This window comes from Lachnellula hyalina, assembly GCF_007821495.1.
Source record: "Lachnellula hyalina strain CBS 185.66 chromosome Unknown contig00276, whole genome shotgun sequence".
NCBI lineage: Eukaryota > Fungi > Ascomycota > Leotiomycetes > Helotiales > Lachnaceae > Lachnellula > Lachnellula hyalina.
The window spans coordinates 9,969-23,545 of NW_022157390.1; the positions used below are offsets into that span (position 1 = coordinate 9,969).

Here is a 13,577-nt window from a genome sequence, read left to right on the forward strand (position 1 = left end):
CTCCGCGTTCCCTTCATCGCCCCAAGTCCAGACTGAGGACGTCAGAGGCTCGAGACCTAGGAACTGTTCAGATGCCGCCGCCGCATTATATAATCCTCCCCCGCGCACACTAGCTACCATCGACTCGAAATATGCGTTTGCGACATTGCTAGCGGCCGATTACCAAGGGCGGAAAGACGACGATATGGAAAAGGACCATTACTTTGTCGCGGTCCGGATACTGGCGTACCAGTTCCTGCACGCACCGGAAACGCGCAGCAGGCACGGGTATCCATTCATCGTGCTGGTGACCCCGGAGGTGTGTGAGAGGAAGCGCGAGCGGTTGAGGAGGGATGGGGCCGTTGTTGTGGAGGCGCCGCCGTTTGAAGTCGCGTCTTGGTTCCAGGTACCGAATGCGCAGTGGCGGTCTGTGTTGTCGAAGATGAGGGTTCTGGAGTTGACTCAGTTTGAGAGGGTGCTTTTGTTGGATGGGGATACGCAGTTGACTCGGTGAGTGAGTGAGCTTTTTGGAGGGAACAAATATAGTTTTCTGGGGGGTTGAGAGGGAGAGATGCGTATTCTTGTCGGGCTCTTCTTTCATATTAAGGCTGTGGAAGAAATTCTAACGTGAGGTTTAATGGTAGGCCGCTAGATGATATCTTCAACGACCCTGCTACGGCCCTCCAAACCACCATTGACAACCCAGAAGGGATAAATGACGACGAAGGACCTCTCCCGTCAACCTACGGCTTTGCTGGGACGTCCCAACTAGACGAGAACCACCATTTCCCACCGACCCAGGAGGGGGACGTAGTAGAAAAAGGGTACATATAATCCTTCTCCTTACATGTATCCATACAAACTTCCCGCATCATCCTAACAAACAATCCACAGCAATTACCTCAACGGCGGCTTTGTAGTCATGAAACCCTGCCTCGAGCTCCTCAACTACTACATCTCCCTCATGCAAACACCAATCAAACATTTCGAGCCCTATCTGCCCGAGCAAAACCTATGGAACTATGCACATAGGGGTGTGTTTAGGGGCGGCAACATGCCATGGGCGCATCTGAATCTGACGTGGAATGTGCAGGCGGCGAATCTGGGGGATGTAGAGGGTGGGACGGCGAGTATCCATGAGAAGTTTTGGAATCCGGGGAAGAGGGAGTTGTTGCCTTATTTGGCGACTTGGAGGTGGCGGATGAAGGGGTTTTGGGAGGGGATGGAGGAGAGAGGTAGACATGGTTGTGTATAGTAGGATCCTGAGGTTAGGCGTTTGCAGGTTTGAAAATGTTTTATGATTAGACGTGTTTGCTCTCTGCTACTGAACCTATGAGCCGACTTTGAAACCTTTGGCAATTGTGTTAACTACTTTGAGGCGCCAGTACCGACGTGTGCTTAGAATTGAAGCTAGAACTATGATATATGGTATGCCTTTCATATGCAGATAAAGAGACATTAAGAGACATTGAGCTACGGTTTCCCCTGATATGAGAAAAGCATGGAAAATACCCCCACCATTAATCAGCCGCACTACGAGTACCTTAGCGTGGTAGATCAATGTACAGTACTGACCACTTAAGAAAACTTTATGATAACATCAATTATTGATAGGTTTTGCAAGTATCCGCATAAAATGATAATACCGACTTTGATACATGTTTATGCTGGTAGTGTAATACACCTTGATCAATATGAACAGAAGTTTCAACGGCTGCTGGACCTGTCGACTTCGGCGCAAGAAGTGCGATGAGCAGCGTCCTAGGTGCAATGAATGCCTGACGCTTCACATCTCCACCTGCAACTACGGCAAAAAGCCGGCATGGATGGACGATGGTGTAAAGCAGGAGGCCATGGCCGAGCAGATCAAGAACGAGGTCAAGCAGCAGGCTCCCTATCGCCGTCGCGGTAAGAGGGAGTCGGTGGCTACCTCTAATACCAATGTCTCTATTCCCGAATCTGGAGATCAGACCGAAGCCAGTTCTTATATGGATGAATCCAACACGACTCCTTCAGATCCACCAGATGCCGCTTCTCCTATTAACACCAAAAATGTATGTAAGGAAGTACGAAAGATGAGACCGTTCGCACAGTCGGATTCGGTGCTGCTAGTCTTCTACCTCGAACGCATCCTCCCTTTTCTGTTCCCTTTCTACCGGCCTGCGCCGCTCCATGGAGGCCCAGCATGGATTCTAGATCTGGTCATCAGCAGCCCCGTCATCCGTCAAGCTATCCTTTGCCAGAGCTCATATTTCTTTGCATTAGCACACGATACCTCTACCATTACAGACGATCGTATGTGGGAAGCCTTACTTGAGCAAACGAAGGATGCATTTAACATGCTACGCAATTCCATTCAGATTATCGAGAGCTACGACGAGAATGAGCATGTACTTAGCAGCGTTCGCACTATGGCCGCTATCATTCAGCTGCAACGTTTCGAGATTGCCATTACATGTTTCGACAACTGCCAGGCGCATCTCAATGCGGCCCTGACAATTTTCAAAAAAGTCGTCGATGTTGTTGGAGCTGTCAACCTCGCTAGCTCTTCCACCACGTTCCAAACTATCCTCCGCCTCCTTGGCCCCCCAACATGGATCCTACCAGCCCAACAAGCTGAGGTGTCTAGCTCCGAGCAAGCCGCCTTTCGCTTTTCAACCGCCCTTTTGCTTTTTGATGATATTATTGCGAGTACTGCCTTGCAGGAGCGTCCACAACTGTACGAATATCACCACAGTCTCCTATGCAAAAATAGTGGGATCGATAGCGTGCCGCCAATCAACCTTGAAACTACTATGGGGTGTCAAAACTGGGTACTCGAGCAAATCGGCGAGATTGCTGTTTTGGACGCATGGAAGAAACACTGCAAGGCAGCCGGGAACCTGGACGTTGGCGAGCTGGTACATCGCGCAACAGCTATCAAGAAAACGCTAGAGGCTCACCTCTCGTGTTTCGAAAGCGAGTTAGTGTCCGTGCCTCAGGAGAGCAGTTTACTAGACGACATGTTCGCCGCGGAAGACTACTCCGGCCAGGCTCGGACCATAGCTCGACAAAGCTCATTGATGACACGGATCTGGGCGCACAGTACCTTCCTCTACCTATCTGTAATCGTATCCGGGTGGCAGCCTGCCAACGCCGAGGTGCGGCATCATGTAGCTCAGGTCCTCGAGCTGTTAACGCACCATGTGTCGCCTCCGTCCCTGTTGCGTACCATGGCCTGGCCGTTCTGCGTGGTAGGTTGCTTGACAGAGACTGCGCAAAAAGCCTGTATACGCGAGATGGTGGACTCGCTGCGGCCAGCTAGTCGCTTTAGCACTGTGCGCCGCGGCTTTGATATCGTGGAAAGGGTGTGGAATGATAGGGAGATGGGCAATGCTGGCGAATTCGCTACGTATTTTCAAAGTGATACTATGCTTGCCCTACTTGTTTAATATAATAACGCCTTATTACTATATAGGGTGTAAAAACCTCTTAGTTTTCCACCGTCTAGTAGTAAGCGTTTTGAAGGCATATTTGAATAAGAGTATAAATAGTAAAACGTTTTCTTATCTTTGGATCGTTTTATAAGCTCTTCGATTCCTTCAACGAATCACTAATAAAACATAACAAATCCATTATCTAGTTATTATTTTTGCTTATAAGGGAACAGGTATAAGAAGGAATAAATAGAATTCGAAGAAAAGGGAGCGTGAAAGCGTGTGCTTTAAACATCTTAACAATGTAGCTCCTAAATACTCATATCTACCTCACAGCTGCAGAATGCACAGCTGACTAAAAAGCCCTTTTCATGACAATAACAAACCAAGACAACAATTACTATACTTACTATACTAGTATAGAAAGTATCCAACTAAAAGCCACTTAACCTAGAATTCAATATACCCTTTATCCTTAACAAACGTAGCATGCCACGGGACACCCTCCGCCCCGCTCGCCGCCAACCGCATATAGAAATCCGCATGCGCCGGCCCATCGACAGCTTGACCTGCGAGCTTGCCATCAGCCAGGCGCTGGTCCGCGTAAAGGAAGCTAGGAAAGTCAGTTAGCCAGCCAGCGCGCTCACGGCGACGAGGAAATGTCTTGCTCTTGAGATACATATCATATGCATATGCGGAATCAATTGACTAGCAAAGAAAGGAGATTTCGCAGAGTTGGAAAAAAGTACGGTATAGATGAGAACGAGAAGGAGAATGAGAACTTGCCGGTATCCCTTGGCAGCGTACGAGCCGTCCGCAACACCGATCCAGTATGCGGAGGCGGCCTTTCCCATACCGCCGTTTAAGAGGAGCGGGGTGGGGAGGATGGCGACGTTGCAGATGTTGCCTGTGTAGATGAATAGCTTGGGGAGGTCGAGGTCTGTCGGCAGAGATGCCCAGTGTTTGATAGCGTGTTGTGCGGCGATGAAGGGGGTAATCACATTTACGTTCAGGTCGTTGGTGACGCGAGTCTGGGAAATTAACAGAAAAAGTTAGCAGTTTCATTTTGCTTAGTTGTGCAAGAAGGGATCTGGAGATGAGTGAAAGAAAGAAAGAAAAAAAAAGAGGAAGGCCTCCTTTCAAGGAATATATGTATGTACATAAAGTGAAACGGGATATATAAACACGAGTGAAAGGAACGAAAAGGATTGAAGATTTAAAATACAGAAATAATTAAAGAATTAATAAGGCCTTACTTACACTCGGGATAGACAGAGCGGAATCAGGATCAGATGGCGGAGTGATAGAACCAGCATTATACACGACGACGCTCGGTGGCGCGTTGAACTCGCTCACGACCTTTTCGAAGACGGAAGCTAGGACACTGGGATCATTATCGGCGAAATCAGCCTTCAGGGAAAGATAGCCTTTGTCGTTAATGGAGTTTGAGCCGTTGCGTGAGACGAGCGCGATGTTATATCCGTCTGCGGCGAATTTCTCGGAGATGGCAGAGCCGATGCGGGGGCCTGAGCCGAGGATGAGGAGGGTGCGAGGGTTCATTTTCATTTGATGAGGGTGGATGGTAGGTAGATAGCTTTGTGTGTTTGCAGGGTATGAGATAATGGGATTGAGGTAATTATGTGTTTGGGTTAGAGAGAAGTGTTGATTGTTGATTCGGGAGGAAAGAGGATTACTTATATGCCAGCGATGGGTTCTATAAGCCGCGCGCGACATGGGGAACAACAGTAGAATGCAGCCTTTATTCCATTCCCCTTTCAAACCTGTGCTTCTTCACACCGAGTGGACTTTGCAACGTCTGAATAAAGAACTCCGTATGTATACAGTCAAGGCGCGCGGCTTACTTAAGCCGCGCGGGTGCGGGGCCTTTGAAATTTGGAATTAATATTGTAAGATTACAATACAGACAATTTGAGTCTATTCTTTTTCTTATTGCAATGAGAAATCTTCGCGCGGAACTCGGGAGAAATTGAGGGTGCGAGTGCTGCAGAAGTGGACTGAGATACAGAAAGAAGGCATAGTCAAAGTCAATAGCTTTTAGATGCAGCGATAAAAGAGCTGGGACGGCCGTGAAATCAACGATTTCGAACTCTACCGCGTGCGAAGGAGTTAATAGCCCTATAGTACTCCGATTGGGGATGTATACTTTTTCTTTTACCGGTTTGCCAATTTTGTTACAAAGGTCATCAATGCTCATAGCGTTGTAAGTCCTGAGATACTAAAGGAGTTTCCATTTTGCGTGCTATTCACAACGCTAAAACACTTTTCATTTCTAGATATAATGTGATTCCGTACTCTTAAAATCCTCAATCTCTATCCAGATCTCCTCGCACTCAGTCTTGAATGGTTGTAATGCCGGTCCAACTTCATCCAAACACTTCTCAAACTCAGCACTCCGCCGAAGGTCTAAGAATCCGCAAACCCGGACTAATTCCCTCAACAGATAGCGTCGCTCGCCTACATTACGACCAGCAACCCTGCCGATGAACAAAGTCCACAATAATATATTTAAATCAGGATGATTGAACAGCCTGTCTGAATCAAGAGATAAAGTCGTCCTCAGCGTGTCCGTAAGCCTACTCACAATACTACCCAGATTCAAGGGCGGCATCGCCCGAAGCACCTTGTTGATGTATATGAAAACCGCAAGGCGGAACAGCTGCTGGATACCAGCGCTGAACTCGGGATTGGGACTTTCTTTTTCTTCTGGCATGCTGAGGAGTCGGTATTCCAATAGATAGTCGGCGTCGCTCAGGGCAAGTCTGTTGAAGACTGCGAGTGGATCGGAAAATCTCACAGCGGTTATGATCTTCAGTACCTGCAGAACATCATGCTTTGACCAGGTCATGTAATTCTTCTCGTATAGCTTTAGCAATCGCAAGTCGTTGCTAGATAACGATTCGCCGAGGACGGAGGTCAGATCGTCGTGTGGTTGGATGAATGGAAAGCGGGGATGGCAGTTCCAAGTCGTGGCGTGGAAGGTATCTATCCTGATAGGAGCGTCAGATTGGGTCTGCCTTTTTTTATTGTAAGGTCCTCGGACTACAAGACAAACGTACTGGCCTAGTGTTTTCCTTAGTCCGGTTGGGAGTTGGCTTAGACCTCCACGCGCTTCTACCATCTGCTGTAACCCGTTCATATGTAAATTCGAGTTCTCAACGGAACCTGTGAAAATCTGCACTGGTTTAGAAAGAAGAAATATATCTCGAGATTCATTACCATACGTACATTGTGTATCACAAGAAGTCCCACCGCCCCTATAGTCTCATCTTTAATTTGTAGCGCACGGTCACTTAATCGCCGAGCCACGAGATTTAACGTTTGTTGGCAATGGAAAAGGTCGTTCGCACCAGTGTCGTAGAATACAGATGCGATGGATAAGCTGGCGTGGAAAATGGCTTGATCTCTTTTGAACAGACCCTCGAGAGAATTGAGCATGCTTTGAGGGTGGCTGTGTTGGATCTGGACAACCTGACTGAAGACTATTTCTAGTCAGTCCGTGTAAACGAGCTCGTGACTTAGGGAATCGAAGATAAGATTGAACTAACACTGTCGGGCCATAACTGAGACCTTGGGCCTCGTCTGAACTGACATATAACTGGACGAATACATGGGTTTGAAAAGTAGGCTCTCGGGAGATCCCAACAGAGCGCCATTTGAAGAAACTGACCCTGGGCTACCATTTTGGCCACCTGTGGGATGTGATGATAGATTTTGGGGATTCAGATGCTCGGTCTCGAGGCTGTTTCCGGATTTCGGTGGCGCTTGGCGACGGACTCGTGTCAGGGGTTTTCTGGACGTAAGAGCAAATCGAGATTTCCCAGATGCCAGATCACGATGCAATGCAGGTACAAGGACTGTGTTGGGCGTACGGGTATTGCTTCGGAGACTTGCACCACCCGCACCTCCCCTGCGAGTGGAACGACTTGCGTTGGACCGAACGAGCCTACGGACACTGTCATCGCTGGCTACTTCAGCTGGATTTCCGCCGAGGGTGACGAATTTTGACATGGGACGCCCTGTGTCTGCTGTTAAACTCATATAAAATAGGCTCCTTTGATTGTTGGTGTTGGGGGCTTTGTGGGTTCAGTTGATAGCCCTGCTCAATGTACTTACCAGGATTCTCCATTGGTCGTACTTCTCTAACTCGGTCAACGCATTCCTAAGTTATACTTCTAACCCTTCATCACTTGACTGTATTTCCTGATTCTCGGGGAATATTGTTTGAGAACATTTTGCTGGTGCAAGAGCCTTGAAGCCCTGGGTCCCGGACCATTTCGGACGCGCTAAGGATCTCGCTTATTCTGTCTGCACTAGCGCCTCCTTTAAGAATTACCCGATTCGGGCAGTCACCAGTCAATGACAACCTCCTCACATTCTACTTCTGGTGATTCTTAACCACACGATATATAAATTGAGAACTTCAATGCTATAAATTAATAATCCTACCTATGGAAATCCCAGTCAGAGCTGCGAATCCAAAAGGACCCTGTTTGCATCTGGCGTGGCCTGTGCTTATATCGCCCCCTATGCTTTTGCGTCTTCTGGATTTCTGGTTGATGTTTTCTTTCCTTTGAAACTATTTCTTCGTTGTCTCACCAGTTTCAAAACAATCTTCTCTTACGGAGACTGTTATTTCCTACGTCCTATTCAAGCTTGCTAGGAGTAATTGTCCAACTACAACTAGAACTGAACAATCATCCTCTTTATATCAATGAATAGTCTTTCGAGATGGCACCCTCAGTCTGTAAAGGTGTATTTTACTAGCAGTAGAACCATCTTTCGAACTATGGCCACCGTCAGCCAAGCCTCGACAATTTCTCCACACACTCCTCAAACCAAAAAGGTCAATAGTATCACGAGCAAAGAAAGATGCGAGGTAGCACTTCCCAGTGCCAATAAACCTGTCGGCGCATTACAATACGTACTGTAAGCTTGATCCCCCTCCATAAACATCAAGTACTCTAAGATAGATCAACTAACGAGCCTACCTGCCACCAGATCCAGCGTAGATGCCGTCGCAAACTGGGCGCGCATCAACTCCCTGCACCCCATGACATTCGGACTCGCGTGCTGCGCCATCGAGATGATGCACTGTTCGACTCCGCGGTACGATCAAGACCGCCTAGGTATTATTTTCCGAGCGTCGCCTCGACAATCGGACGTTATGATCGTAGCTGGTACGTTGACGAATAAGATGGCGCCGGCACTGCGGCAGGTCTACGATCAGATGCCGGAGCCAAGGTGGGTTGTTAGTATGGGGAGTTGTGCGAATGGCGGGGGGTACTACCACTATAGCTATTCGGTTGTAAGGGGGTGTGATAGGGTTGTTCCGGTGGATGTTTATGTTCCTGGCTGTAAGTTAAAGTTCTATGCTGCGTGATCTTTTCATTTGGACTTGGATATTAATTCGTACTAGGTCCACCAACGGCGGAGGCACTACTGTATGGTCTGTTTGTGCTCCAAAAGAAGATACGTCGGACCAAGCAAACTCGGATGTGGTATCGCAGATGAATGTGTAACAATTCAATCTGACAAGTGTGTATATATCAGTATAGCTTTATCGCTGTGAGTAATCATGCAATACATATCTAACATCTACAGCAAAAGCTATGCTCCACGGTACGTAAGTAAATCCGGCTGGTTTGGGTTCGACTTTGATCTTCAAAGCCACAGCAAATATTTTTACTTCCTTCTGCGCCCAAACACTCACTACCCATACTGCAAAGACAAAACTTTCATACAGCATAATTCCATATATTCTCTACTTCTGCACAACAGACTCAACCTCAGTCAAATCCGAGAGCCACGAGAAAGGAGGCAAGCCACCAAGCACTGCACCAGCGAGTTTCACAAGCCACCCTGCCGAACTCAAGTATCCATACAAGAAGAAAGACCCAAAAGCATTTGTCTTCAGCGCACTGACACGTCCATACTGCAAGACCTGCTCCTCGAACTCACTCAATGTGATCTCGTGCTTGAAGAACTTCTCGAGCATTAGGGCCTGCATCGCGCTCTGTGTGGTACTGAGTGCCATATGCGGACGCATCAGGTTCAGTGCTTCGCCGGCAATGAAAACCGTGCCGTTGAAAGCGGTAGCGCGGGGGCAGGACGCGTCGCTGATGGCCGTGATGAATGGCTGGGTGGTTTTTTGAACCATCTCTGCGAATGGAGGGCACATGACTTTGGAAGCAAGAGCGACGTACGCCGCCCATTCGGAAGGTTGCATGGTGCCGACGGGTAGGGTGTTCCGATGAACGACTCCTGAGGTGTCAGTCATGATGTTTTCCAGTTCGGGTGATCCTGTGGTTAGAGGATGATACCAGACCCAGTTATAGCGGCGGTGACCGGGAACGATTGAACCATCAGTTCCGGGAATGATATACCTGACAAGCGTTAGTAATCAGCCAGAAAAGACGAAAGAAGCCGTCTCACAGCAGGATGTATCCATTATTGAAGGAGTTGTAACTAAGATTTGGGTCGAATGTCTTTTTAGCCTCTTCTGAAACTTCGGATTCAGGAACCGTGCCGCGAAATGCAACATATCCCGCATATACACGCTCTACCCCAGTGAAAATGGAGCTGCGCAAGGCCGAATTGGCACCATTTGCAATAATGACAATATCAGCTAAAAGCTTTCCTTCCTCCTTCTGGTTCAGCAGGTCCTCGTATGTGATCTCTACTCCGGAAGTAATGTGCCCGAGGCCCGTGACACGCTTTCCACACTCAAATACCGTGACACCGTCTTCTTTCTCCGGCTCTGGCGGATTGGGACAGAAGTTGCTCGAGAAGCCATCGAAATTGGCGCGGAGATGATGATATATAACACCCCAAGAGGTCATCTGGAGGCGCTTGTTGAGACGACGCGTGACGGCGGCCGCCTTGTCGAGGAATTGAACACCAGGACTGTGGATTGACCACGGCTCTGTTGTGCGGTCATGGCAGTCCATGAACTCTTCAAAGATTGGATGGGTGGTGATTCCAGCAGCGAGGTCGTCACGCTTAGACTCTGGGTTCTGCTCGAGAATGCGGACGTTGTGACCGAGGCGCTTGAGCACGATGCCGTTCATCAGGCCCGTGTTGGAACCGCCGATCTGTGGGGGGTCAGTAAGCGTGACAAGGACAGGGAAGGAATTGAAGGCATTGCCAATGAGCCTACAATTACAATGTTCATCGTGGAAGCGCCCAGCTTGCTGATGGTGGTGTTGTTTGTACGAATGTATCATGGTTTGTTGATACAGTCAGCTTTCTCATTAGCCTTGGCGGAGGTGGGTCCTAATCGGAGGAAATACAGTAAAGGAAGCGACATCGTGGAACTTCAATTATCTGTTGGTACGTGGACGGCAAAGGCGATGTCCATGAGTTGTTATGTTGTGTAAAATAAAACATGTAGGATACATATAGGACTCGTCACAGCCGTTTGTCCTCCCACACCCCAATCTCAACCCTAACCCGAATTACCGGGTAGATACATGTGAATTCATTATTCACACATTTCAGAGCTGTACATCAAGTCGTTATAGATAAATTAACCTCCAAGTGGAGCAAATATTCCCCGTTCCAGCTACATGGCATTTATCTGTTTCACACCTACTGCCTCGCTGAATTCATTGCACAATTTGCACATATCATTTCTATTATTCATGTATAGCTTGTATAGCTTGTATTCTATTCTCAACTACCATGTTCGGGTTTTAGATAGATAGGGTACAGCTTTCGCTCGGGTATATTGTGTGAAGCTTCTTATAAATATTGCATGTATATCGCATGCGGTTTTAAATCCACCTTTATATCCTCCCCCCTCCTGTCAACAATGGGTAATACTTCAGCTCAGAGTCAAGCTGCGACCACTTCATCAACAGTGGTAATTATTCTCGCCATCATTTCCGTCATCCTGCGCTTCGTCACTCGTAGGATTAACAAAATTGGCCTTGGGCCAGATGACTGGTGGATTCTCATTGGTCTATCCTCCACCATCTTAATCGGTGGCCTTCTTCTATATGGTACGGTATACCATGTATTTCCATCGAGTTATATTTTCTAATGCCTTTGATATAGGAGTGATATCCGACCCCAGCGGTGGGCAGTTTGTCGATCGCGACTCGCCCACATTCGATTACGCTCAACACGTCACTTACCTCAAAGTGACTTTTACCACGGCCGTCTTGTACTTTACAGTCGTGACATCTATCAAGATCTCCATTCTACTCATGTACCGTCGAGTTTTCAGCATCGAAAAATTCCGTCGTCAATCGTTCGTGGTTGGTGGCGTTGTTGTGCTCTGGTGGTTCGTTGGTACACTCCTCACAATTCTTGGCTGTCTTCCCATCCACCGGTTCTGGGTTGGCCCTTCAGCTGGGGGCTACTGTTTCGATCTCAACATATTCTGGACGGGAATGGGTGTGGCAGAGCTCGTTATTGATACGGTGATTCTAGTCCTCCCGATAGGCATTGTGGTGAAGCTGTGGATGCCTCTGCAGCAGAAAATATTGGTCATAGGCATCTTCTTGCTGGGAGGCTTGTACGTCTTCCCTCTCCCTATATATCCAATTCTAATAAATGACAAAGCGTTATTATCACAGGCCTTATTCGCGTGGTACTTGGTTACAAGCCTGGCAGCCGAAACGCCGCATTTCCAAAGGCTGAGCTGTGGTCTGCAATTCATATTGGTATTGCCATCGTCTGCGCCTGTCTTCCAACACTTCGTCCGCTCCTCAGTCGAGCCACTGCGTCTGCGTCCTCCCTAAGTCACCGCATGTACGGCACTCGTTCTGGTACAAGTATAACGCGCGACTATACCGGCACTTCGAATGCTGGGCCCAAGAACACAGGCCCAGGAAGAAAGCCAGAAGAATTAGCTCTGAAAAACATGAGCAATGTTAGCAGTCCCATTGATCCACATGCGGATACTATACGATTGACAGGTGAGGGCGGAAAGCTTAGTGCATATAATCAGTCTGAATCAATATTTGGACTTTCAAATTCCAGAGAAAATGTATAATATCCCATACAAAAGCAAAAGAAAACAGACATGAAAAATAAAACACTCCGGGGAGTAATTCTCCAGTCACCACTAGATTGCCAAACTGTCTCTTACATTCACACTCCCAAGTAAGTCTTTCAGACATCATTCCCTCTCACAATCACAGAATCCACGCACTCAATCACCCCCCAGTGGCCAAAGGCTCGTGTACTTAAACTTTTCAAAATGCGCCCTTCTATCATCTTTAAAACTTCTCTTTCCTTCTTCAACAAATACCACCGCGCAGCAACTATAAGCAAAATCAAGTATCACGCATCACGTCTTCTTATAATCGTAACCCATCTTCCCATGGCGAAGGTCACCGGTCTCGCAGCCAAAGAAACCAGAAGAGCAGCTCATCAGCCCATCCACGCTCCTGCAGCAGCAGCAGCAGAGCCCATCTTCACCCCACCAAACAAGGACAAGGATCTCTCATGCCGGCCCTCGATATCCAAAACAGGAGCTCATCGCTGAGGCAACCCATGGGTGGCAGCAGATCCCTTCTCCCACGCACCGGACAAGGACAAGGACAAAGATCACGGATGCCAGCCCTCGTTTACGCCCCCCTCTTACCAAGACCAGCACCTCCCCCGCCCAAGCAAGACCCTACAGGTCTCCCCTCCTACAGCCAGTCCCCTTCATCCTCATCCAACGCCCCAGTTCGCAGCACCGCCGCAAAATCCACCCATCACCAGAAGATGGCCAGCCGCCAAACGCAAATCACCAACCTCCCCCCCGCCGCCCGTCAACAACAGGAAGAATGGGCACAAGCGCAGCTGCGCACGAACGCCGGTGCGTGCCTTGCAGGCTGGGCCTGGGTGCGGACGGAGAACAGTGGCGGTCTATCCGGCTATCGCTGCCAAGGACGCTCGCACTTCGTTACCGACGAGCTGCTGGCGCGGGGGGAAGCGACGTGCTATATGCGGGATATGGCTCTATACGAGCTGTACAGGGAGACGCGGTGGGAGGGCCCGTATAACCAGGTGCAGGTAGCGGCGATGCGGGGGATGGGCCTGGAGGTGTACAAGGCGCATACGGCGGAGATGAAGGAGCGGATTGAGTGGTTGCAGGCGGTGGGGAGGTGTCCGTTTGAGGCTGAGAGGAGGGAGGAGGAGATGGTGCTGGCGAGTCGGGCGTGGCGC

The 13,577-nt window shown here is 48.7% G+C and overlaps 6 protein-coding genes across 6 annotated transcripts; 3 read left to right on the forward strand and 3 right to left on the reverse strand.

Moving 5' to 3' along the window:
* Positions 1–1,673: 1,673 nt before the first annotated feature.
* ptaR3_0 (Pestheic acid cluster transcriptional regulator) lies at positions 1,674–3,410 on the forward strand (the record flags this gene model as incomplete). Its single annotated transcript, XM_031153885.1, has 1 exon — positions 1,674–3,410. The coding sequence occupies one exon, from the start codon at positions 1,674–1,676 to the stop codon at positions 3,408–3,410; it is 1,737 nt and encodes a 578-aa protein (XP_031001169.1).
* Positions 3,411–3,845: 435 nt separating this feature from the next.
* Positions 3,846–4,955, reverse strand: LHYA1_G008982 (uncharacterized protein; the record flags this gene model as incomplete). The annotated part of the gene is made up of 3 exons (XM_031153886.1): positions 3,846–4,103; positions 4,145–4,426; positions 4,656–4,955. 3 exons carry the CDS (start codon positions 4,953–4,955, stop codon positions 3,846–3,848), a joined length of 840 nt encoding a protein of 279 aa, XP_031001171.1.
* Positions 4,956–5,685: 730 nt separating this feature from the next.
* Positions 5,686–7,542, reverse strand: LHYA1_G008983 (uncharacterized protein; the record flags this gene model as incomplete). The annotated part of the gene is made up of 4 exons (XM_031153887.1): positions 5,686–6,588; positions 6,642–6,895; positions 6,962–7,432; positions 7,530–7,542. 4 exons carry the CDS (start codon positions 7,540–7,542, stop codon positions 5,686–5,688), a joined length of 1,641 nt encoding a protein of 546 aa, XP_031001170.1.
* A 585-nt stretch (positions 7,543–8,127) lies between these two features.
* LHYA1_G008984 (NADH-ubiquinone oxidoreductase 19.3 kDa subunit, mitochondrial) lies at positions 8,128–8,927 on the forward strand (the record flags this gene model as incomplete). The annotated part of the gene is made up of 3 exons (XM_031153888.1): positions 8,128–8,342; positions 8,415–8,770; positions 8,833–8,927. 3 exons carry the CDS (start codon positions 8,128–8,130, stop codon positions 8,925–8,927), a joined length of 666 nt encoding a protein of 221 aa, XP_031001173.1.
* A 250-nt stretch (positions 8,928–9,177) lies between these two features.
* dhpH (2,6-dihydroxypyridine 3-monooxygenase) lies at positions 9,178–10,587 on the reverse strand (the record flags this gene model as incomplete). The annotated part of the gene is made up of 3 exons (XM_031153889.1): positions 9,178–9,799; positions 9,849–10,507; positions 10,573–10,587. 3 exons carry the CDS (start codon positions 10,585–10,587, stop codon positions 9,178–9,180), a joined length of 1,296 nt encoding a protein of 431 aa, XP_031001172.1.
* A 639-nt stretch (positions 10,588–11,226) lies between these two features.
* On the forward strand, positions 11,227–12,414 carry SAT4_4 (Satratoxin biosynthesis SC1 cluster protein; the record flags this gene model as incomplete). Its single annotated transcript, XM_031153890.1, has 3 exons — positions 11,227–11,416; positions 11,472–11,934; positions 11,982–12,414. The coding sequence occupies 3 exons, from the start codon at positions 11,227–11,229 to the stop codon at positions 12,412–12,414; spliced, it is 1,086 nt and encodes a 361-aa protein (XP_031001174.1).
* Between the last annotated feature and the right edge of the window lie 1,163 nt (positions 12,415–13,577).